This window comes from Cygnus atratus, chromosome 5 (assembly GCF_013377495.2).
Source record: "Cygnus atratus isolate AKBS03 ecotype Queensland, Australia chromosome 5, CAtr_DNAZoo_HiC_assembly, whole genome shotgun sequence".
Taxonomy (NCBI): Eukaryota; Metazoa; Chordata; class Aves; order Anseriformes; family Anatidae; genus Cygnus; species Cygnus atratus.
In genome coordinates, this window is record NC_066366.1 from 20,595,013 (window position 1) to 20,618,503 (window position 23,491).

The following is a 23,491-nucleotide window of genomic DNA, read 5'->3' on the forward strand; positions in this document are numbered from 1 at the left end:
CAAGTTATTTCCACTTGTGAAAACTTCAATTATGTGAGGTTCGCTGTTTTCATCTGTGTTAATTACTTTTTGTATTTATGATGTAAATACTTCCTACAAGCTCATGACACAGATAACTGTGAAAGAGTAAGGAAGACAACAAAGATACAAATCTCTTCATATCTGTCAAGAAAATGGTGCAATAATCAGATAGATTAAATTGCTAAAATCTTAAACATCTTGGGAACATTCACAAAAATTAGGGCCAAATATGTTTTTTAATTTAATCTACTAAGGAAGGACTTTCATCCATATTTCTGTATGCTTTTTAGTTTACCTATCAGGACATTCACTAGTTCGCTTTTAAATGACAATAAAACAAAAGAAAACAAAAACAAAACAAAAAAAAGTTCCTGAATACGCAGAAATAAAAAATAGGAAGAGACAGCAGCAATGTTTTCTTGACAAAAGCACTTCCTTATGATGGAGGAGGGCATAAGGTGATAATTTAGTGTTCCAGCACAGATTTACTGGATAATGGCCAAATATTTCAAAGCAAACACAGCTGTAATGTTTATGTTAAAAACAACAGGCTATGACAGCAGTCAGTCAGACATTCTGTATCCTTCAAGTACCGAAAATAGTTTCTTTACACACAATAGAGAGATTGCTAAAGTGTAACATGACAGAAACCTCTGAGAAAATTGTGTCCTTATAAGAAGGATTTGTTATTTGCCTTTTTTTGAGTGCTTTTTAAAGACAATCTCGTTCAATAAAATCACTTAATGATTTTAATGTGATTTGTAGAACTGAAACTTAGAAATAATGCCACTAATAATGCTACTGCTATTAATGCAAAAACAAAACAAACAAACAAAAAACAACATAAGAATAAAGAGAAGTTTTAGTTCCTTGTTTTCAAATACTACTTTAAGTCCTTTAAGTATTTTTTTTCCAAACTTGGATGAGAATTGTATATATTATACATATAAACAGTGCATGAGAACAGTTACAATCTGTTCTTGACAACCGAGTAGAAATGTGCCTTTAAATGTGGGGACCTTGTCAAAGTGAGGATTGCAGAGTTTGATTCTAAAAAATCCGGTATGACAAAAAAACATTCTCTTTTATTCTTTATCTGGATATGTGACATTCCAATTTCAGATCATCTACCTTAGCACAAATTTACCAGGATATAACAAAATGAAAAATAACTCAGTGGCCCACATTAAAAAAATATATATAAAAAAATAAATCTTACTGTAATGTTTATATGTTGGAAACATACTGTATGACTCTACTACACTTAAATTTTGCTTTTCTATGAATGACCAAATATTTTCCTAAGGCTTACAGTGTAATTACCAAAAAGCAGAAAATTGAATAAGATAGAGAATTTTAAAAACCACTCAGACCATAGATTTTATATTTTTAATTTTTAGATTCCATTATCAACAGCTGCTAAAGCTCGATGCATTGGAACAACTTTGAAATTAAAAATATTCAAACTTGGTGGATTTTTGTTTCATGTATTTTGACAGAAGTGAAAGCAATGAGTATTTCTTTCAAACCTTTGAGAAAGAGCTATCTATCAGTTACCTCCCCAGACAAATATGTATTTTTTTTTCCCAGTTCAGCCAAAAAGATGAAAGAAAAATTAAGAGATGACTGAAAAACAAAACAATCAACTCCCTCCCCCCCCCCGCCCCCCTCCCCCCCCCAAAAAAAAAAAATTTGGAGGGTAAATCCCATAATGTCTGTGTAATTTTGTATGAATCAACAGCATAGATTCAGAATGTTAAGCTGAGTTTAGCAAAAGGTAATCCTTATGTGCTTCCTGAATTGTTGCTTTGTCTTCATGTCACTAATACTTTTTTAGCTTATGAACTAAAATGTATTAATGTATTAAATGTATTAATATACACATATTCTATTTAAGTATTGTATGCATATATATCTAAACATAGGTATGCATAATATCAGCATTATCTAATATCAGCATTAATATAAAATATAAAAATATACTATAGCTAAAGTAGACATTAAGATTCTTTCCAGCAGTTCTAGCCCTGGAAAAACTCATACATGTGTAGTAGATGAATCTAATCCCTAAATACCCAGGATACATGTGAGCTGGAACTCCGCTGAGGGAATTTTGAAATCCCGTCTCCTGCAAAGCATATCCCAAACATATATTTCACATGGTCTACGTGATAGGACATGATTCTTTTTTCATATTCATGTAGATTCTTTGATAAATAGCAAAGCTGAAGTAAGTAAATGGTAAATTATGCCTTGTAAAGCTCTATAGAAAGATGTTCAACAAGTTGTTTCATATCACTTTTCTTGATTTATGTTATAGATATGTTTGTACTAAAAGACAAAAAAGATGAATTTTTTTTACATTTCTGTATAAAAAAATATGTGCATAAACTGTTTTTTTTTTTCTGATTGAACTTTATACACCATGTTCCATTTTGACTGAAACAGTGAAATAACTAGCATGTTGCCTCTCTGAAGCCGAAAGCAATTTCCTTTTCTAATTTTAGTTATGCAAAGCCTATGGGCATCATCAGCATTTAGTAATTAGTTTTATAATTACTGCTGTTTTGCTCACTGTCATTCAATTTTTCTTACAACATGGTCTGGGATTGAAACATCCCACATCCACAGCTGTGTAAATTGCCATCCATTTATAAGACAAAAAAAGTAACATTCAACATACATCATTATTCAGTCAAGAATGTGTTATTGGTACTTAGGTGATCTCTGAGTACATAAGCTGCCCAGCAAAATACAAAGCAAAATATAATTCAAATGCTTAGTAAATGCTATATAAGGTATGAAAGTGTGGAGCATCTAAATCAGAAATTAAAATTTTTTCCATTAAATAACATTTCAGTCTATTAGTGATGCCCATATCTGTTTCAAACATGATTCTTTTCATATTTTTATTTTTGCTTAAAGAAATATTCAGGTACTGAGCTGAAAAATAGTCAAATTCAGATTTACTGATACTGCAATTTGATAAGTATTCTTACAAGAATTGATAGTCTGACAGCGAACTACAAAATCAACTAACCTAGAATTAGATAACGGTATAGTCTCAATACAGTTAGATATGGTATTACAAAATATTCTCCAACCTTTACCAGTTACCTTTATAAATCTTAAAAAAAAAAAAAAAAAAAAACAGGTTTTGGTATGACATTCATTTAAACCCCAAAATTTTTCTTAATGATGTTATACTACAGCAAAATTAAAGATTGGCTAGAATTCTTAGGGCAAATGAATTATATTGTTTGGCAAACATATTTCAAAGCTGATATTTTTTTGAAATTTCTAATTTGAAACATATTGATTATGAGTTTTTATAGGCTGGAAATGTAATGATCAACTAAGTGAAAAATCTATATATATTTTTCTTCTTAAAATAAGCATAATTTCTTCAAGTGAGAAAGAAGTGCTGTATTTTCCAGGATATGTCTGATTTAAATTAAAACCATAGTAAGAATAAAACTCCCATGAAAGGTTCTGCCAGTGCCAGTTATCTACCTGGATGCTGACCTATGAGAGCAGAGCCTCCCTCTTAGAAGGAACCACCTTCCTTCAGCATAAGTTAGACCAGAGAGAACCAGTGCAAATGCTCAGAAAGTGGATATGGAATAGAACATCAGGAACGGGTTGATTGATATTTGTAACTCCCTCCTTCCAACAGAAAGGGGAGACAGAATGATATAGTCCTTTTAATCTTATTCCATATAAGATTATGGAAGGTTAGTCTAGGTTCCATATAAGATTACAGAAGGTTAGTTCTGAGACAATAGCTGCTAATAAACATAAAGCTGTTGTACAAAAAGGGCAGGATAGTGCTCACCCCAATGAAGGGGGTAGACAAAATATTCCACTACAAAAGAAAAAAATAGGCTGATTGCTTTCAAGGATTTCTGCAGTGGTTCCCTCTATTTTCAGTTCTGTGACATGGTCAGGAGTCTTGTATGTTTGGCTGAACAAATCAACGAAGAGAAGACTTTTTCTTGCTATTCTTTTCATTGGACAAATCTTAGTTTGGAACATATTTAGTGAAAACACACAGCATTTAACGTGACCTGAGTCAGAAAATTTACGGGTTTCCCAAAGAGTAAAATTTGAGACCCTTAAACAAATGTAGAAAAATAAAAACAACGCTTTGCCACTAAGGGTTATCTAGAGAGTATGAGACAAGAAGATCCTGAGTCAAGATATGGGCAGTCACAATTGGTTCTTTCTTATTGTTCCTCCTTAGTTATTCTTGCTTACAGGTTAGCAGTTGCAGTCTACTCCACGCCCACCCTCACTAATAAGGTCTATAGCCTGCAAATTGCCTTTACAATTGCTGCTATAAGAAGGCCGTAGACTCCTCTCACACACTCTCACTAGCAAGTCCATGCCTATTGGCATAATGTGAAGCTCGATGGGAGCTGCAACCCCACCAGCAGTCTCTCTAAAGGCCACAAAATGGCAAGGGCGGGGGGGGGGGGGAGCAGACACAATAATTCCTTACAGGGCTCAGGTCTGTCAGGAAGTCCCTGACAAAAGCAGGAAGTATACCTTGAAAGACTGACACTACACACCACGCCAACAACTAACTTTCTTCTTTTCTGAACCTTTGTATCTCTCTTCAAACTGACCAAGGTTTTGTTGTTGTTGTTTTGTTTTTGTTGTTTGTTTGTTTGGGATTGGAACCTGGTCCATGAGACCCAGTATATGGAAAAATATCTCTGTCCTCCTTCATTCCTTAAGAAAGGAACGCAAAGGAACCATATAGCATGCCATTTGTGAGTGGAAGAAATCATTTCAATATTTGAACACCTGAAGAAATATAGAATTTGGGAGATTATCTGGTTATGTACAACTAGGTCACCCTTTCAGGAAACAAAACAAAACACAACAGAACAGATCCAAACAAAATCTGTAAAATCAAGACTTACATATTTGTGCCTCTGAAATTTTGGGTTCAGTTACTAAAATGTACAGATCCAAATGCAAGGCTTTTTCATGTTTGAAATATTTAACAACACTTATTGAAATATTACAGGAAACACACTTGAATAAAATCAGATTATTTCTAATAGAAGTAGTATTTTGTTCATTGATGCACCATTCAAGCTAGGTGAAAAGCATATTATACACCGTGCCTTCTACTTGTTTGAAAATCACAACATTACACAGTATTTCAAAAACACCTGCAAAATGTCCTCATCATGTTTTGTTCAGGACACCATACTCCTGTACTAATCTAAAGGAGTATTAATTATGACAAATACCTTTTAGAAGTTAGGGTAACTGATTAACGGGAATCTATTGAGGTGCCTGTTGAGTCACGGGACACACAATTCGGTGGTGAAAGGCTGGGAGACGTGGTTGAATTGACTTCTTTGCACTCCTATCAGTGAGAGCTGCTTTTGGAATTCTATAAAAGGGTCTGAAAAATCCTCTCCCCACTTTGGACAGACCCACAAATATTGGAAAGGGGGAAAAGAGAATTCATATGGAGGAAATGTTGTCTGATGGACGGTGCAGATGACAATTTACTAGCTGTAACATTAACTTGTTTTGTTAGCTTTTGAATAGACTGCAATAACATGCAAAATATTTCGAGATCTTCAAATCTCCACATTTATCTACAATAAATGTAAAGATGCGATATTGTATATCCCCGAAAGCTTCTTCATTCATAAAATATGCCTGGTCATATGTCTGTAAACTAATATCAATCACCAAAATGGCATGAAACACAGCACAAAAAGGTGTGAGAAATAGCATGACATAGATCTGATGCATCTTCAGAGAAAAGTTTCGGGGAAAGCACTCCAACATTAGCAATGTTCAGTGACTTTTAAAAACGTATTTCTTCTCATTTTGTCAGTGTCTATTAATCCCAACTATACTGGCAGTCAAAGGTTAAAAAAGGGAATAAATTACCATTATTGTCAATCATTACGTACAGAAGAATAATTAACTCAGTATGTTTATTTATCTACTTTTGCTACTTGATTAAATGAATGATTGATGGCAGGTTCCTTGCTTTTTCTTTTTTGTCAGTATAAATGATCAGTATGAAACTAAACAGAGACATTAAAATGAAATCATTAGAAGCATAAAATATACTACAGATGGACTTAGATGATTTTAACTTTCTTGTTAACTCTACTGTAACTTACTAAAACACATGAATACATGCAAAGAAAAACATTTAATAGAAGAAATAACCTGTAACCTGACAATACCCACCCAAATACTGTGTACCCTTATTTAGGTTTACCTTTTCTTTTTTTTCTTAAATAGTTTTAAAAGTTCTGTGGAGAAGTTGTGCAAATGAATGCAGTTATCCAATTTATCCTTTGACAACACGTAACCAACCATGTAGGCAAAGAAGCCAAAGCACTCTTTAATTTTGGCTACTGTTACAAGTAATCCAACCCTAGCAAATAGTTTTGGGAAAGAAGACAGGGCAAATACAGGTAAGGTAAATTGAAAAGTTGGGTAACACAAGATGAGGGAAGATAGTGCCAGAGATAAGAGTCAAATATCTCTTCGGTCTACCTGTAGCAGCATATCAAGCAGAGCAGTGGTGAGTGCTGCTGTCTCAGAGCCACTGGTTTCCTTTCTGACACACATGCTTCACAAACAAGAGAAGCAAGACTTCAAGTTCTGATATCACTTCATTTAGTGTTGCATAGAATTGAAGTAGTCACCCCAAATTTTTGAGGACAGACAAAATCCCATGCCTCTGAAGCGAGAGCTGAAGCACAAAGGAAAGTTCTCCTGAGGTGTCCAAAGATTGCTGTCTGGGTTAAAGTTGTAAAAAGAATGTAACAGCATTTTTGGAAAGTTAAGGGAATTGACCCAGGAGTCTGAGGAGACAGCTTTTGTACAGGACTAAAAAAAAAAGTAAAGTATTTTTCTCCCAAACCAATTCACAGGGGGAAATGGCTGAGAGCCTGAAATCTCTGTCTGTTACTTTCAGAATTTACTTTTTGAGAATATGAACTAAAGGAAGTCACTGGCAAAATCTGAAGCTTAGTTTATAATCATGAAGAAACTGCCTGGGTCTGAAGGCGGTACTTTTCCTTGCGGATAAGGCTCATGTCTCTTTCCATTGCTATAAAATGCTAGAGACAGCTGAACTGAAACCATGCAGATAGCCTGAGTTGACTTAACTCTAATTTTGAACCAAGGGAAGTATGGATTCAGAATGGCTTTTCTTCTCATTTCCATACAAATTTTGGTTTCAGTTAACATGCTGTCTTAAAAAAGTGACTTCATTTTCCTTGCAGAGCCCTAATTTCTGCGCACCACAGGATTGTGAATGTGTGTCTGTGTGGACAGATGTTTTTTTGGAGAGATCTTCTGGATTCTGCAAGGCAAGCCAACATTGTGGTTGTACCTATCCTGGCCCGTTCAATATCCCAACTATGAAAGCCTTGTTCCCCAAAAGATTACTTCCCCAATCTTACCTTGTGGTGCCCACTCTCTAAATTCAGTTCTCTCTACCACAGTCTATTCCTACTGAAATAACTCTGCTCTTGAGACAAAATACAAACTACAGGTAACCTTCAGCATTCACAATTATTCCTGAGAATTTGCCTCTTGACATTGTTTGAACCTTTTCCAGAAAAAAAAGCTATTTGTATTACACCAAAATGCACATTAAATATTTCGCTGAGATAAGCCAGAGAATATCACACTGGAATAGACACTGGAATTTTTACTTTAGGCTTTTATGACACTGTTATTGAAATATTGTGTTCAGCTGTGGTTTTCTCCATTCTGAAAATCTTAGAAAATTGGATAGGACTCAAATAAGAACTACAAGAGTGATTAGACTTCTGAAAGTCATTCCCTATAGTGAAAGACTAAGAAAGCTCAATTTATTTAGTTACTGAAAAGAAGGTTAAGAGGATTACTATACCTACATGTGGAAGAGATTTCTGACAGTAGGCAGCTCATTAATCTAGTGAAAAAGGCATAACAAGATCCAGTGTTTGGAAGCCGAAGCTGAAATAAGACTACAAATGAGGCACACTTTTTTCACAGTGACAGTAATTAACCATTGGAACAATCTGCCCAGGCATGTAGTTGATTCTTTATCATTTAAATGCTTTACATCAACATAAGATACCTTCTTAAGAGATAAACCTGGATCTCAAACAGATGCAGAAATTACTGGATGAGGTTTTGTCTTGGGTCTGCAAAGGGTCAGACTGGATGCTTACCACAGCAGCTTAACATTGTACCTTAACAAAAAAGTTCTGCAAGTGCTCTCCACTTCAAGAACCAATCACTTCATGACCATCATATCCTTTGTATGCAGTTCAGTTCAAACTGAACAGAGCTTTCCCCCAAATTTTTCTTTTTGTTCGGCAGGTGAAAGAACAACACTTTCAGGACACACATGGGCATCTTCAAAGATAATGCCCACACCGCATTTTCTGGCATCATCACTGCTAGAGACCAAAGAACACCAAAGCTGCGAGTGAGCACACACTGGAAAACTGTTTGAGCCCTGGCTGTGCCTGATACTTCTACCCAAGGAACATCTATGGGGCTGGCTCCAAGGCTGGTAATAGGTGAACTCAATACGTAGACCTTGTAAAAGACTTATCGTCTCAAGGCAGCCACGTGGCCTCTTGATTCAGCCATCTGCATGAAGACTGCAGTTCCTTTATGTCTTGTGAAGTTGTTGGAAAACAACTACAAAAGCAAAATGTACAATGAGGCTGGGTGAGCCGTTACTTTTCCTCTCAGTTCCTTAGTAGTATATGTGAAATAAAGCTTGCCCATTAAGTCTTCAGGATAGCACGCTGGAGCAAAAGAATAACAGGAGGAAAAAAAAACACAAACAGAATAGAAACTAGAAGGTACAGAGAGCAAGACATGAAGCTAGATTTTATACACAAAATAAGGAGAAAACTAAACTTCCCATTTCTACCAACTACAGGAAGGGACAGAAACAAATATTTAAAATGTCAAAAAAAAAATTATGCATCATTCAGAAAATTGTGTTAGGGTGGAAGCCCACAAAAAATCACACCTGGACACTTGTCACAGGCTTCTGTGGATTTCTCATATTTCTTAGAATACCTACGTATTATTTTTTTTTTCTTTTTTTTTTGGTGACACTTAAAAGATTGGCAATGGGTAATGAAGTCTTTAAAAAACACTGCAGGGATTATTTTTCAAGGTATGCCTAATTAAGACAATATAACACAGAGATTCAATATGAAACTGATTAGAAGTGTTTCTCCTATTTGATTGCTTCATTATCCAGCCTGAGCATATGTCCTAATAGCTATTCTGAAAACTATGTCCTCACAGAAATGGGTTAAATTTCCTGGTGAAAGGCTCACTAATACAGTATTCTTGCAAAGGACATGAAGATGACCTTGCTAAAGAACTGGACTCTTAATCTTAAGACATGGAAAGAGGGCTCTATTCCCTGCTCAACCACACGCTTCTCATGTGATATTGAGCAAGTCACTCTTGGCTGGCTTTGCAAATGTGCTCAGCAGCTGCTTCTTATGATCAGATTACCAAAGTGCTGAAATCTTTTGAAAATCTGGCTATTTATTTTGTTGCTGAATAGGATCAGAGATCTTTTGAAATCTGGCCCCAGTTGGGGTGCTGTGCTCTTTTGAAAAGCTAGCCCTAAATCTGTATATGCCTCAATTTCTCTATTAGCATTATCAGCACTGTTTGGCTTCATCAAGAGGATGAGAAACAGCTGGCATACACAGCAATTCAAATTTGAAAGGGGATACATAAATGTAGAGTTGTTCTGATAGTTACAGAAATATCACGTGTACTTTAAAAAAGCAAGGAAAAACCAGCTCCTGAACTTTCCTAAACTTCTACACAGTTGTGGTTTTCTATAAATTCTAAAGTGAGATAAAGTTGACAATATCATTCTGCTTGCTGTATGCAATGGCTGGGAATTCTCTGTATGTGTAAAAATGTGAACAAAAATATTCCTCCATCTTCTTTTTATGAATATGCATTTAATGACTTTCCAGATGATGAAATAAGACATGGAGTTTTGTACTTAAATGTGGCACCACCCCAAGCAAAGCAAAAACAGTTTTTATATAGTACAAATAGAATGCAGAGTGACAACACATGCATGCTTGTGCAGATGCACTGGGCTAACTGTGTAAAAATTATAGGGACTGACATGCTCAAGCACTGAAATTAAGGTAAACGTTTTGTAACAGCTCCAATTATGAAGACGACTGTAGCACAACTGAAGTTAAGTAGTTTATTAGGGATTTGCCTTTCTTTCCTTCCTTAGAAACAGGAATCACAGTATGACTAATTTAAAAGGATTTAAAAAGAAAAATATTCATCTTGGCTTAAAAGCTAGCAAACAAACAAAAAAACATGTTTCTTAAAGGAGCTGAATATTTTATAGCCTCACCTAAGTTCCCAGCGGTATGGAAATTCCTATTTTGCTCAGTCTCAGAGAGATGTAGAGGCTTACACGTTCTCTAAATTGTAAGCTCTCTATGAAGGGTGTTCTTTAATTACAGACAGCTAATGAAAACAGTTTTTACTGATCTCTCTAATGTCCTGGGAAAGTCTTTACTATGGATTCATTGTATTCTACTTTATATCCCTGATTGAAATGGGAGACCACAAGAGCATAGGGATTTGGTGGAAACTCGATTTCCTTCCTCCATCTTCAAAGAGAAGAGTTGCAGAAATTAAGCTGCATTGATATTGTGGTCAAGCATTGGTTAGACTGTGGTTATACTTACATTTTATATAGATATAAAATCACCGCACTTTGGTTTTTAAAATTCTACCTTGAATACCTAAATCTTGCTCTGTTGACCACAGGTATCTAACACAACTATTACACAAAAATTAAGAGTTATTATTAAATCCACCTACTTTAAACTTCATTTCCACAGCTCTATTATTTATGCCAAATATTTAGACAGTCACTTTAGAAAACACTAATAAATATATAATTGTAAGCATATGAGATGGAAAAACACAGATTTGCTCTTTCCATTAAAAATGGTTTTTCTTTCATTTGAGACAAAATATTTGAGTCGTAACTGTTGACCTGTAATGTGGAGTGATGTAACTCTGGTAAAAAATAAGTAAATAAAAATTTAAATAGCCTATTCATAATAAAAACATATTTTTGCATGTGTGTGTGCATGTTTAAGGACTGTGCTACATTATCAGGTGGTTAATCTATTTATTCTTCTCTTTATACAGATGCATTTATTATCACCCTCAATGATCTCAATGAGATCTAAAGAAAGCATTAATTTCACTGGAGGTATATGGTGGTAGGACTTCAGATGACCCAGAAACCCAGTAAACTACATTAATGAAAGAAAGGTATTGCTAAACTTTACTGAAGTTAGCAGGACTTTAAGCACGTTCTTACATTCTTTGCTCAGCTGAGGAGATTCAAGTATGATGACTACACTGAAATGTTTAAATCCAACCATAAGATCCAATTCTTCAACCACTTACAAAATGGATCACTACAATATAACCTTTACAGAGACTCTGTTCAAACCACTCTTCACAGTAAAGTCACTTGTCTTCTGTTCAAAATAGGACAAATTAAAAGACAAAGAAAAATTGTCAGATATAGCCCTACAGATAGCAACAGCCTTTTTTCATTTTACATATCAAAACTACGGCAATGATTACTTTTTGTCTGTTTCTGATTAGTATAAGCAAAAAGCAGAACAAGCATTTTTGGCACACCGGATTTGTTGCACATCTGTAATTGGCTAACCCCATCATGTGCATTATTTGAAAAAGTTATGTAGACTGTACATATAATTTAAGATATTCATGCTTCTAAAAAAGACCACCTGGAGCTAACCCATGCAACATAAAACATGAATGTAAAATCATATGGAAACATTTTATTAAGGGTTTTTGGAAAAGTGGACTGTTTTGGCATCAACCTTTACACAAATTTCTACTGGATGAGTAATTAACTCTCCTTAACAATACACGTGATTATATAATGAAATTAAGAAATTAACTGGTTTTTAAGTTGAAAGTTTTCCCTGTCTTGTTTTACTAGAGTCACCAAGGTTGCAACCCATGCAACTGTCAATACAATTCTCCTCCTGACATATTTGTCAGTCCATTGCTGAAGGCCATGCTCTTGTGAAAACCCACTCAGCCCATACTGTCAATATTCTCAGCCACGAATTAGAATTAAAATACTATCTTTTAGCTGGAATGAGGAAATTACGTGAATTTTGAATGATAGAGTGGATGACTGTCCATAGACATGCATATTGAAGGATGAAAGACTGAAGCAAACAGTTATTTTTTATTATTATTTTCTTCTGGTGGGTTTTCATGCGTTTTCATTACCAAAACTGCACTGAGAATTGAAGAACTGTTGCAAACACGGTGAAAACCACAGGAATACAAAATGGCAGAGTCAACACTGAAACTGACAAGGAAATAAAAACTGGCAAAGAAAAATAAACTGAATAAATTGTAAATTTAAAAATAAATTAATTGTATTAAAAGAACAAAGAAAATGCAAAAAGGGCCAAGCCAGTGTAGAAGAAGAGAAAACAGAAGATGAATTCCAGTGCAACAGAATGGAAATAAAATAGCAGCTTTGAGTAAGAGAAAAAAACATTAAAGTCACCTGTTCTATTTCCTTGCTCATAAAAACAATTACTGTTTGGTTGTTTTCCTATTTAATTGTTAAGTTGTAAGGTGGAGTTCTGGCAGTAAACAACTCTTCCAGGCACTGACATCTGATTGACAACATTTTAGAAAGAGCATTAATTTGTTACCAGCAGTAAATGTTTTGCGTCTCCACACAAGTGATGGATAGAACTTTTTATGACACAAATAAAGCACCATCAGAAACTAAATCATTCTATCATTTCTGCTAGCTCTTGAAGTATCAGGTAGGTTCTTTTTTCCTCATAAAAAAAAAAAAAGAGCTGAAAAGTGCTTTTCACATTGTTCCGGTTCTGCATCACAAGAAAACCAAAACATTTCAAAGTCTTGTAACAAAATTAACTACAAAGCAACAGCCACTATCCTGGATTTAGGATAGTTAGGATGAAAATGACTAATATGATAATAAGACTAAAGAACAATTTAATTTTCTATTTCGTTGTACTGAAAAAAATAAATAGGAGGTTTGATTTACTAAGTTGCACAGATCATTGTCAATGACCCAAATATCATTGTAATTTGCAAATTTTAAATCAGCAGTGGTGCCATATTTACTGCCAGATTATTAATGATCATGCCCAGAGTGGTTTCTGCAGAAATCCACAGAAGCTCCTTTTTTAATAGTACCTTTCTTTTAGATCTGCTTTCCAAGACCAGTTATGCTTTCCAAGATCAGTTATAACTGATCAGTTAATGGCAGGGTGTGATCTGCCAATATATTCCACTATTTTAAAACCAAAGTCTTATAAACCAGTAAATTAAATGCCTTAAAAATATTTCAGTATAGACTGTATATCTTTGTTAATTGACTAGCAACCTCAGAGAATTAGGCTTTGTTTTACAAAAACTACTTTTCATTTATCCATGTTTATTGAAAAAAATATAATTTTACCCTTATCTTATCCTTAGTGTAATTTCCCCAATAATATGTCTATAACTGATGACAGACTAGCTAATCTTCATTTACCCATGTCTCTCCACTGGTACCTTTAGAACTCATGTCATTCCAGTTTTTCTTTTTAAACTTTTCCCCTTGCAATCTTATCTATCTACAACTTCCATGATATAAAAGAGATGCATTTAAAATTAACTTAGTGAGACAAATATATTTTCAGCGTTTTTAGAGCCCTTTGATACAAGTTATCCCAGATCAGTTGATTTATTCAAGCTTAGCTCTACTGGATGCCACCAACTGTTTTTCAGTTAATGAACAGTTTTGTACAGTACTGACGAACAGTACAGTATGAACTGTTTATCATCTGATTTTCTTTCCAATCTGGTAGGACATTTATCTGTCTTGGAAATGTGGTACTTCAAGATGAGTTGTCCACAAAGATTCTTTGTAAAAACATACACATGGGATAGGCCATGTTTTGCACAGCAGTGTGTGTTGGGACTGCAGGGACTAAGCTATAAACAATGGCACATTTTCCAGTGCTGCTCACGTTATTAGGGAAATTTTCTACGTTGGAATCTACATTGGTAAAAAAAAAAAAGAAAAAAAAAACAGGTCAGGATGTCAAAACTGTATGAGCATACCTCAAAAAAAACTTTATCATGCATCTATGATAAAGAACTACTGAGCCCAAGGAGATCTGAATACTTTCAGTTGTTTTATTGATATGCTGGGCAATGGAACCCCCTTTCATTTTTCATGTTTCCTCTTTTCTTTGTCAACTTTCTGCACCTTAGACAGAAAATTCATAAAATTCCAGTTTATCTTAATTGCTATATATTCCCCTTTTATTCCCAAAGTTTTACATAAATACACATAGATATATTTTCTTTATTATTGCATTCACTTTCATTCTGAAAAAAAGTATGCCATTTTATAACTTTCAGGTGCCTAGGAAACCATCATTTCATGTTTTTTCCTGTAAGAGTTCTAGTCAACTTCTAATTTCTCTAAATTTTTCCTCACAATCAATTTCACATGTAAGTTTCACCATTAGACAATTAGTCCCTCCAAAGCACTGAGTATATTGGTTGGCACCCTACTCCATTTGCAGAGATGGAAAGCAATCAGGTCATGATCACTTGTCACTAGGCAACCACCAAGTCCGAGTCCAGTATTCAATTCATCTTATCTATCACAATGAGATTCAAACAGAGCTACCTCATTTTGGGTTCCATATCTTTCATACTAGAAAACCATCAATAATTCTCACAAAGAACATTATCTTTTTACCACTGACTGCCTGAAATTTCCAGCACTCACTTTCTACATTTAAACATCACTTAACAGACTTTTTCTTTAATCTGGGTAATTATTAATTATCTGGGTGATTAAACAACTTACCACAACTGCACTACCCCTATGACTACATAAACAGGTTTAGAATGAATAGATAATACATTTAAAATCAGTGTTTGATACTTGTACACAGCCAAAGCACTGTATAGCAGCTTTTGCACCAAGAGAAATCAGATTTTCCTATCAATAAGAAAAATGCCTGCAAGATATGGAGTAATAAATTACAAGGCTATCAAGGATTCTCCAACACAAGAGCAGAAGTTCCGTGTGAGGCCGGACAGCCAGATTTAGAAGCCCTTTTCATGACAAACAATATTGCCAAATCATGTGTTACAATATATTTGCTATGCCATCTGAATGATCTTTTCCTGTCTGACTGTGAAAAACAGTGTCTCAGGCCAAAAACGTTGAGGAAGAAAGTTTATTTCTTCACCTCTATGGATGGTTTCCCTGAGATAGAAGTGCATGGTAGCTCAGAAAGGAAGGGTGATCTCAGAGGAAAGTTTATCAGTTTGTGAGGCTTAGCAGCAGAAGGCTTGTACTGTCTTGCTTCTCCTACCCAGGAGACAACATTTAGTTTAAAATGTAAGAGGGTGACAAGAGATAACATTACTAAATCACTCACAATGAGATGATTCAGAAGGGAACTATTTATTTACCTCTTAAAAATGTATACTTATCTAGCATAAAAATTATTATAAAAAGTTATTTAAATTAATGAAGGCAATCCTACTTGACATTTAGGATAACTAGTACCATATTTTCCAATTATTATTGCTTATTTTCTTTCCCAGAGAATTCAAAGCACTGGACTCAACCCCAAGTTCCACAGTATGATAAAACAAAGTTCGTTTTCAACCTATACTTTTATACTTTGTTTGCATTGATAACTGACCCTTTGAAAAGCATGATAGTTTGAAGGAAATGTGCAACTTTGTTTTAAAGCATATTTTTTCTTCTTGTGATTGTCAAAAGATTTTTAATTTTCTCACCAGTGCAAAACTGAAGTGACATTGAATGCTTTATTACAGTTAACACTTCAGAGTCATATTTAGTTATAAGACAAGAGCAATATAGGAAAGAAATATTTCAGTCCACCACAAAATTTTGACATCTGGTTTCTTTTCATATGCCAATGTATTAATTTCAGAACACAGATGTGTAAAGCTACTTGATTTCAGAGCATGTAACACTAAAAGTAGAGATAGCTAAAGTAAAAGTGACATGCCAGTCGGTACTGTTTACTGAAGTCCTTTTCACTCCTCACCTACAATCTCATTCACCTCATCTTCTCTCAAGACGGAAGATAAGCAAGATTATCTTACACAGGTAACATAATTTTTGGCTTAAACAAAATAAAGCACAATAAACCCACTTATAACTTGAGATTGTAGATAATATCTTAATTACTTTTTTTCATTCAAAGACACCTAAATTTGTCTCACATACTCTAGTTTCCATGCCATATTCTTCAGCAGGAAATTATACTCATGGCCTTACACAAACACTTGCATTTCCAAAGACAAAAATGAACACCTCAGTTTACTAAAAAAAAAGAATAAAAATCATTATAGCAACTTTCCGAAAGGGTTTACAGAATTAGGCACAGACTACTGTGTTAATTGCTGCTTCAAAAGAAACAGAAATGGCAAGTGCTAAGAACTGTGTTCAAGACGAAGAGTCAGGAGCCTTCTTTTCACAGTGATGGTGATCCCAATTTAGTACTAGGGTCCAAAGCTCACCCAGAAGGGAGTTACGTGGTACGACTTCACTTCAGCCACAGACATTCCACACATCACAGAACATAACAGCACCTTACACTCCCTTCTCTCCCTTTCTCCCTTGACTTAGAAAAAAATATATAGTTTGGTGAAAACAAATCACAGTGGAAAAGAATATAAGATACTGATCTTTGAACATTTTCAACAACAGCTTGTGCTAAAAACATTAAGAAATTTGGAGTCAATCATTTGCAGACAATGATATTCCAAAATATGAAGGTGCTCACAACAGTCTGATGTGAAAGGGCTATGGGACCTGCTCTGGGTCAGGTAATCAAAACACACGGGAGGCCACCTAAGACACCACTACTGTCTGAACACACAGAACGTGCTATAAAATTTTTTCCATTCTCAGATCAGAGCTTTCAGCAGAGTCACTCAGTGAAAAAACAAAAAGCTTAGTATTTCATTTACTTTTCTCCTCAGAATATTTCCCTTAAATACTGGGAGTCAAAAAAAAGACTTCAGGAGGGTTGGAAACAAAGAGGAATAGTACTGTTATTCATAACATATCGTATGTATTATGCAAAGAATAACAATTTCATTCTGACTCTAAATAACTTTTTGATTATTTTCTGCCCTATAGGAATTATGTCCTGATCTTTAAGAACTTTAAACTCATCTGCTGCAAATTGTGTATTTGTTTACAAGGTCTAATACTTCCTACATATAGAAGGCCTTAGACAATGCACCAAAAAAAATTGACTGAAGTCTGCTGATGGAAGATTAATCCATTTTTAGCAAATGTCAGATCATTGGCTATTGCTTTTAAGATTAATAAAAGATATAATGGTTTCTAGATAGCCTCTAAATAAAGATTACTATGAATGGAGAAATGATTTACCAATAGTCACCACAATGAGATTTCTTTAAAGGTTACAATCATCAGTTATTTAGCTGAAACACTGTTGAGAATGCCTGGTCATTTCTTGAATAATGCATAATGTTCGTTGTAGATTTGATCTGTATTATAACAATACAGATATTTCTTAAATAATGGAGAAAACTATCTGTTACTTCCCAATTGCTCAAGATATTTCCATGAAGTAATTGACTCTGAAAATATTATATGAAGTCACCTGAGTGTTCATTTGCAAGCAAAACTTGTAGTGATCGCTACACAATAGCCATAAGAGAACATACTCATCAGCCTTTATAGACTTTTAAGAAAAGCTGTGATAAACACAGGGCAGAGTAAAGGACCTTCCTGAAATAACCAATTAAAATGATTAAGTTGCTGTACAGTAGTGGGGAACAAATTTAAAACTAAGCTTTGAAATTTAATTATTAACACAAGCAGACCATCACATTGTGGGGGGTGGGGGGGGAGGGGGAGTAACACAGTGGAGCAGTTGCCTATGCAGCATAAGTACCTCTCATATAATTTTCCAAATACCTTTGAGTCTATTCAGGAGATTGCTTGGACTTGCACAAAGTATAACGTCCAGTGTTTTATTGTAGAATTATCAACTGTACTTCATATGAAGCTGCAAGCTATTTGTATGAGTTTATCAATATGAACTTCTTTAAGGTCAGCAAAAAGCAACCTTAATAAACAAAAATGAATTTATTTTGATGTAATTTCACAAATACTTGATCAGAATGTGTGAACAGGTTTTCTGTGTAAAGAGAACTGGTGAAGTAATAAAGTATACCTGTACTGTACAGTTAAGCTTGCTTACGGTGAGTTCTTATACAATGGAATTATTAGTAATAATTATTTCAATAAACTGACAAAAAATAAAATCCTAATCAGCTTAAAAAAAATTCTACTCAAACAGAACAAAAGTAAAAATCTTTCTTTATCCCCCCCACAGCCCTTATGCCTAGAGGAATGGGACCCATATCATCAACGGGTAGAAAGACATTAAATGTTTACCTAGCTTTTTTATAGGGAAAAACATGTTAATCTAGACCAGACTATTTATGCTTTTATCTAAGAATAAGGTTTTATTCTCCTTTTAAAATCTTTCCTTCATTACAATCTTTGCCAAAAAGGAAGCTTCAGTATTCATATATATATTCTTATTCCACAAGAGGATAATGAAAAACAGATCCCAGATACTCTGAAAACGTGCACAGAGACCTGCAGACATCAGATTTTCTGTAACACAGGGCAGCTTGTAGAAGCTCTGTGTGTCAGTTAGCTACAGGAATTTGGGAAAGAATTATTTATTTTTTACAGACAGATCATAGATCCTACAGCAAGGAGTCTACTTTATACTCATCTTGAAACACTGTTTAATTACCTGAGAGCAAAGTTTCATCCTGAAAAAATGGGGAACATTTGCATATTATATCAGAAGCCTGATGAACCACGTTGTACTTGTGCTCTGAATGATGTAATTATTACCTTTTTTCTTCATGGAAATTATATATGGCGTGGCAGATAATATAAATGAAATTTATGAAGTGACGCAAATACGTCCAGCTACTAAATCATCAGCCTCAAAGTCCTTTGGTTGTTGCCCTCCATGTCTACTGCCCTTCATCCACTGAAAATTATAACTTTGCTTAACTAATCTTGCTTCCTTTAAATAGAAGAGCAAGTAAAAGCTCTTTGCACTGCCAGTACCGGTAACCCTTCATGGACAGTTATAGTTTAATAAGGTTCTCTCACACTAATTTAAAATACTTATCAGACAGCAAGATCACACTCTTCTATATACATAGCATGAATAAAAAACTACACAAAACGTTCAGTTTATACAAGTTACTGGAAACACTAGTCATGACCAACATGCATACAGCCTCTAAAAACAAATCTCTGATTCTTCTATTAACAGACTTCTATGGAGACTCATGTCTAAAACATTTGGGGCCCAACAGCTTGTTTAAGCATGAAAAGAAGGTGTTTATTATTGAAAATAGCATATGTTGGCTGAACTCTTGATAAATGCCTACAGGCTCAAAAGTCAAAAATAATTTCTATACACATTAAAAGATGATGAATAAAATCCTGGTCTCTGATCTGAAGATTTAAAAATGTGGATATGATGTTCATGAACTGGGAGACAACATGATTCTGCCTTTAAGTTTTAGTGACAGAATTAAGAGATTGAGTTCTCAAATCAAGGAATAACACCATGTTCCTCTCAAATGCATCCTTTTATAGGATATTAGAATAGGAAAAGTAACACAATCATTGCTAAATAACTTTGAATGATTTAATCTTTTACCCAGAAAACTTACAGCTGTAATACTCGTATCAACAGGTTTGTTGTTAAATAAAAATATATAAAATAAGAGGTTTATTTCACCTTCACATGGTGTCTTTCTCATGCAGACCTCAGATTTCCACATTTGTATCCCTTTAAAGGATTTGATATGCAGGGAAAGAAGAAAGGATGATGGTAAAAATTTCAATTTAGAGGTTACTAAAGGCTGCCATATTTGATATAATACAACGTATTTACAGCATACCTTTTACTGATGTATTAGGTGGAGGTCCTTCCATTCTCAAGTTCCATGGAGGATCGCCTTGATTAGCAAAGTCCCTCATTTTCAGATAGCTAATTGTAAGTCGGATGATGGATGCCTTGTCAAGCTGGCTGGTAATGGCTGCAGGCAGCGGCAACAACTTTGCCAACTCATAGAATTCAAAATTCTCCTTTCCCCGGCGAGATCGAGCAGCATCTCGGGACTTTTCCTTCCTCAAAGCTTGTAAACTGAAGAAAATAAACAAAGTAGGGCATTCATCAATATTAGTGTTCTGTCACATTTAACCAATTTGCTTTTTCATTGCTGGTCTTCTATACAAATTACCACATTTTCAAAATATTGTTGTGTATGGATGTACAGAATTCAGGTTATATCTAATGGTACTCCAGTCTTTGAATAATTAAAACTAATGACAGTACTTGAGTTTTGGTTGTAGACATGCTATGTAATGACTACTAACTCATTTCAACAGCTTCTTAGGCTATCCTTCCTTTTTCTGATGCCAGTCACAAGAAACAATTCCCAAGAATACAGGGTTTATCTACACAGATGCCATTGCTGCTGCTGACCCACTGTAACCCGTTTTTGTCTAAATGTGTACCAAATTCTGACTCTGGTGGGAAAGGAAGCTGGAAACAGATGTCTGATGTGTTTGCCACCTCTGACAGGGGTTGCTATGCAGGCAGCCAAGATGACCAAACAGGTTGTAAAGTAGCTTCTGAGTCAAAGAAGTTTACAGAAGTCTGGTGTTATAGTGCAAATCTGCTGGGATTTCAGGAAGTTATTCCTTATGAGCTGTTCAGCTGTCTTTTTGTGGGAACAGTAACCTTTGTCAGAGGTGTGAGAAAGCAGTTAATAGTTATGTGCTTCATGTTTCTGATTGTAATTAACTACCACATATGTCAGACTCCTAGACAACTTTTTGATCAGAAAAGACCTTCTGCCTTATGCTAAGCAGGTGGAAATGCAGAGACATTCATTTATTCCTGTTTTACCAATGTATCTCTTGCTACCACCCATATGCAAGGCCTAAAAGTAACAGTTTTTATTCCTGGGTTATTTAATTGGCATATAACTGCTGAACGCACATTGGATCATCAAGACTGCGGTCTTTCCCTGATCTTTTCCTGAAACTCAAAGTAAACTCAAGATTCAGTTTGTTTCAATATATGATAACACTACTTTACAAGGGAAAAGGAACTTTTTTGTGGTTTGAGGCAGACAGAAATGTACAATACACTTCCCAGAAGATTTGGAGTCTATGTGCTGATGTTGGTGTCTGCCAATCACTGCATAAGGTGAGTAGAAACACTTCTAGTCCCTTACAAAGACTATTTTTACTTTGTTTCATTTGATTCCTTGTTAGTTAGATGAAGTTACAAACACAATTCCATTAAGTAGGCACTGGTTTACAACAGAACTAAAATTCAATTAATTTACAATGAAACAGCAAATGTTTTGGTCTAGCTTCTAAAATCCTCCTTAAAACCTTGGATTTCATCAATGCACAACATAAAAAAAAAAACATGACGGCATGAGGTAGATCAGTAGAATTTACGCATGTAAATCTAATACCATGATTCTGAGACCTCTACCTATTTTTTCTAAAATATAGAGATGATTTAAACTACAAAGATTCTCTTATTATTCTTACCCACTTGCATTTTTATGGCTGCCTCTGCCCAAGATATACCTCAGACTTGAAAGGGCTGATCAGCTGGGCCCTTAAAACACAAATGAAATCCCTCCCTCACACTGCCCTGAGAAAGATTAACAACTCATGTTCCCTACACAATTGTATTTAAAAAGACAGCCTAAGTAAAGAACACAGATGGTAAGAGATCAGGATACCAGGAGGAAATGCCACCTCCTTAGCCACAGGCGTTCTATTGAATCCCATAGTAAGGTACCTACTTGTCTTCATGAAGTACCAGCAGCTACATTCAGGTTTTTAAGTTAATTTCTAGGAGACAAATAATACTTCAGTGTTCATGGAGATGCATCTGTCCAATTCTGAATTTTAAATATCTACCATCATAGATGTCAAAAATCCCTCAAGAGGTGCATTAAATATAGCCAGAAGAAATATTTTACATATATACAGAAACCTAGAAACTGCAGCTCTGTGAGGTGTGAACCATCCAATTAATTTCAGATACCCTATACAAGTTAAATACACTAGTAATGTAAGAGAGATGCAGTAAGAGAGATAAATCTTTCTTGCAAGTGAAAACTCATTTTCAAGGTACAAGTGATGACATTTACTCATCTGTCATCACATTTTATTCTCCAGAAGCCAAGTCTAAAGACCCCAAGTCCCCTGATCAATTTGAGGAGTCCAGAAGAGTTAAGATTCTAGATCTATTCTGAAAGTCTTCACCAAGAGCATTCGCTCCATACCATCCTTACAAAGCACGTAATTATACCCCTGTGCACGAAGGGGAGTTTTTAAGAGATCCTTGGTAAAACATGTCAGAAACATTGCAGATCTCAGCAATTTCTGAAACTGAAGGGTGTTAGAAATTGAAAGGTGATAGATTATTCCTTAGCAACACCAAAAACGGAATCCACATTTTACAAGTCAACTGAATAATATAAAGTATAACTTACATAAACTTTTAACGCATTACTGGATTGTTAACAGTTTTGCAATAGAAGCCTGCAAGCTGAAGAGTGAGGCTACCTGTGTAAGTAAACAGCATACTTTGAAAGCCACCTGTGTATGTTAAAACTAGTAGAATGAAAAAACTCCCAAAGTACAAATAATGGGGAGTCAATATAATACATGCACAAAAACAACCCCTGAGAAACAGTAATATCAGTAACATGTTTTTCCTCCTGGCCATTTGGTATGTTGTTGTTTGTGGAAGCTCCACCAAGACAGTCAAGTCAAGGAGTTCATAATTCTTGACATCAGTGCATTATGCTAAGTTTAGAAACAATGTCTGGCAAAACACGCATATAAATCTTAATTTCTATACTATACAATTCCACCAGAGAAAGACTCGTAGCTTGGATGCTGGGGTTATGCTGATACAATGGGTCCTTAATTTGGGAGAAGCAATTTCCTCAGCAGGATGCAGGAAATCATTAGATATACCCTAACCATCTCTGGCACCTGTGATTTTGATAGGCAACATCAGCATCATCAGAAGATGCTCTTAACAGAGGAAAGTGCTGGCACTGAAAATACCAAGAAGATGCAATAAGAGAGGGATATGCAGCTCACAGCAGAAAGCTCTGGTGTTGACACAGGAGGAAAACACATCTTGGGCCCTGTCATATGACATTGAGATTAGAGGTAGTTCTT

The 23,491-nt window shown here is 35.0% G+C and overlaps 1 protein-coding gene across 5 annotated transcripts in view; it reads right to left on the reverse strand.

Moving 5' to 3' along the window:
* NPAS3 (neuronal PAS domain protein 3) overlaps window positions 1-23,491 on the reverse strand; it is a 624,784-nt gene that overhangs the window by 416,481 nt on the left and 184,812 nt on the right. For 3 of the 5 annotated variants that reach the window (XM_050710846.1, XM_035552119.2, XM_035552116.2), the window contains one exon: window positions 20,164-20,408. In XM_050710846.1, coding sequence (XP_050566803.1) covers window positions 20,164-20,408 — 245 coding nt within the window. Of the gene's footprint in view, window positions 1-20,000; window positions 20,052-20,163; window positions 20,409-23,491 lie in introns of all 5 variants that reach the window. The other 2 variants (XM_035552117.2, XM_035552115.2) reach the window with 1 other exon arrangement.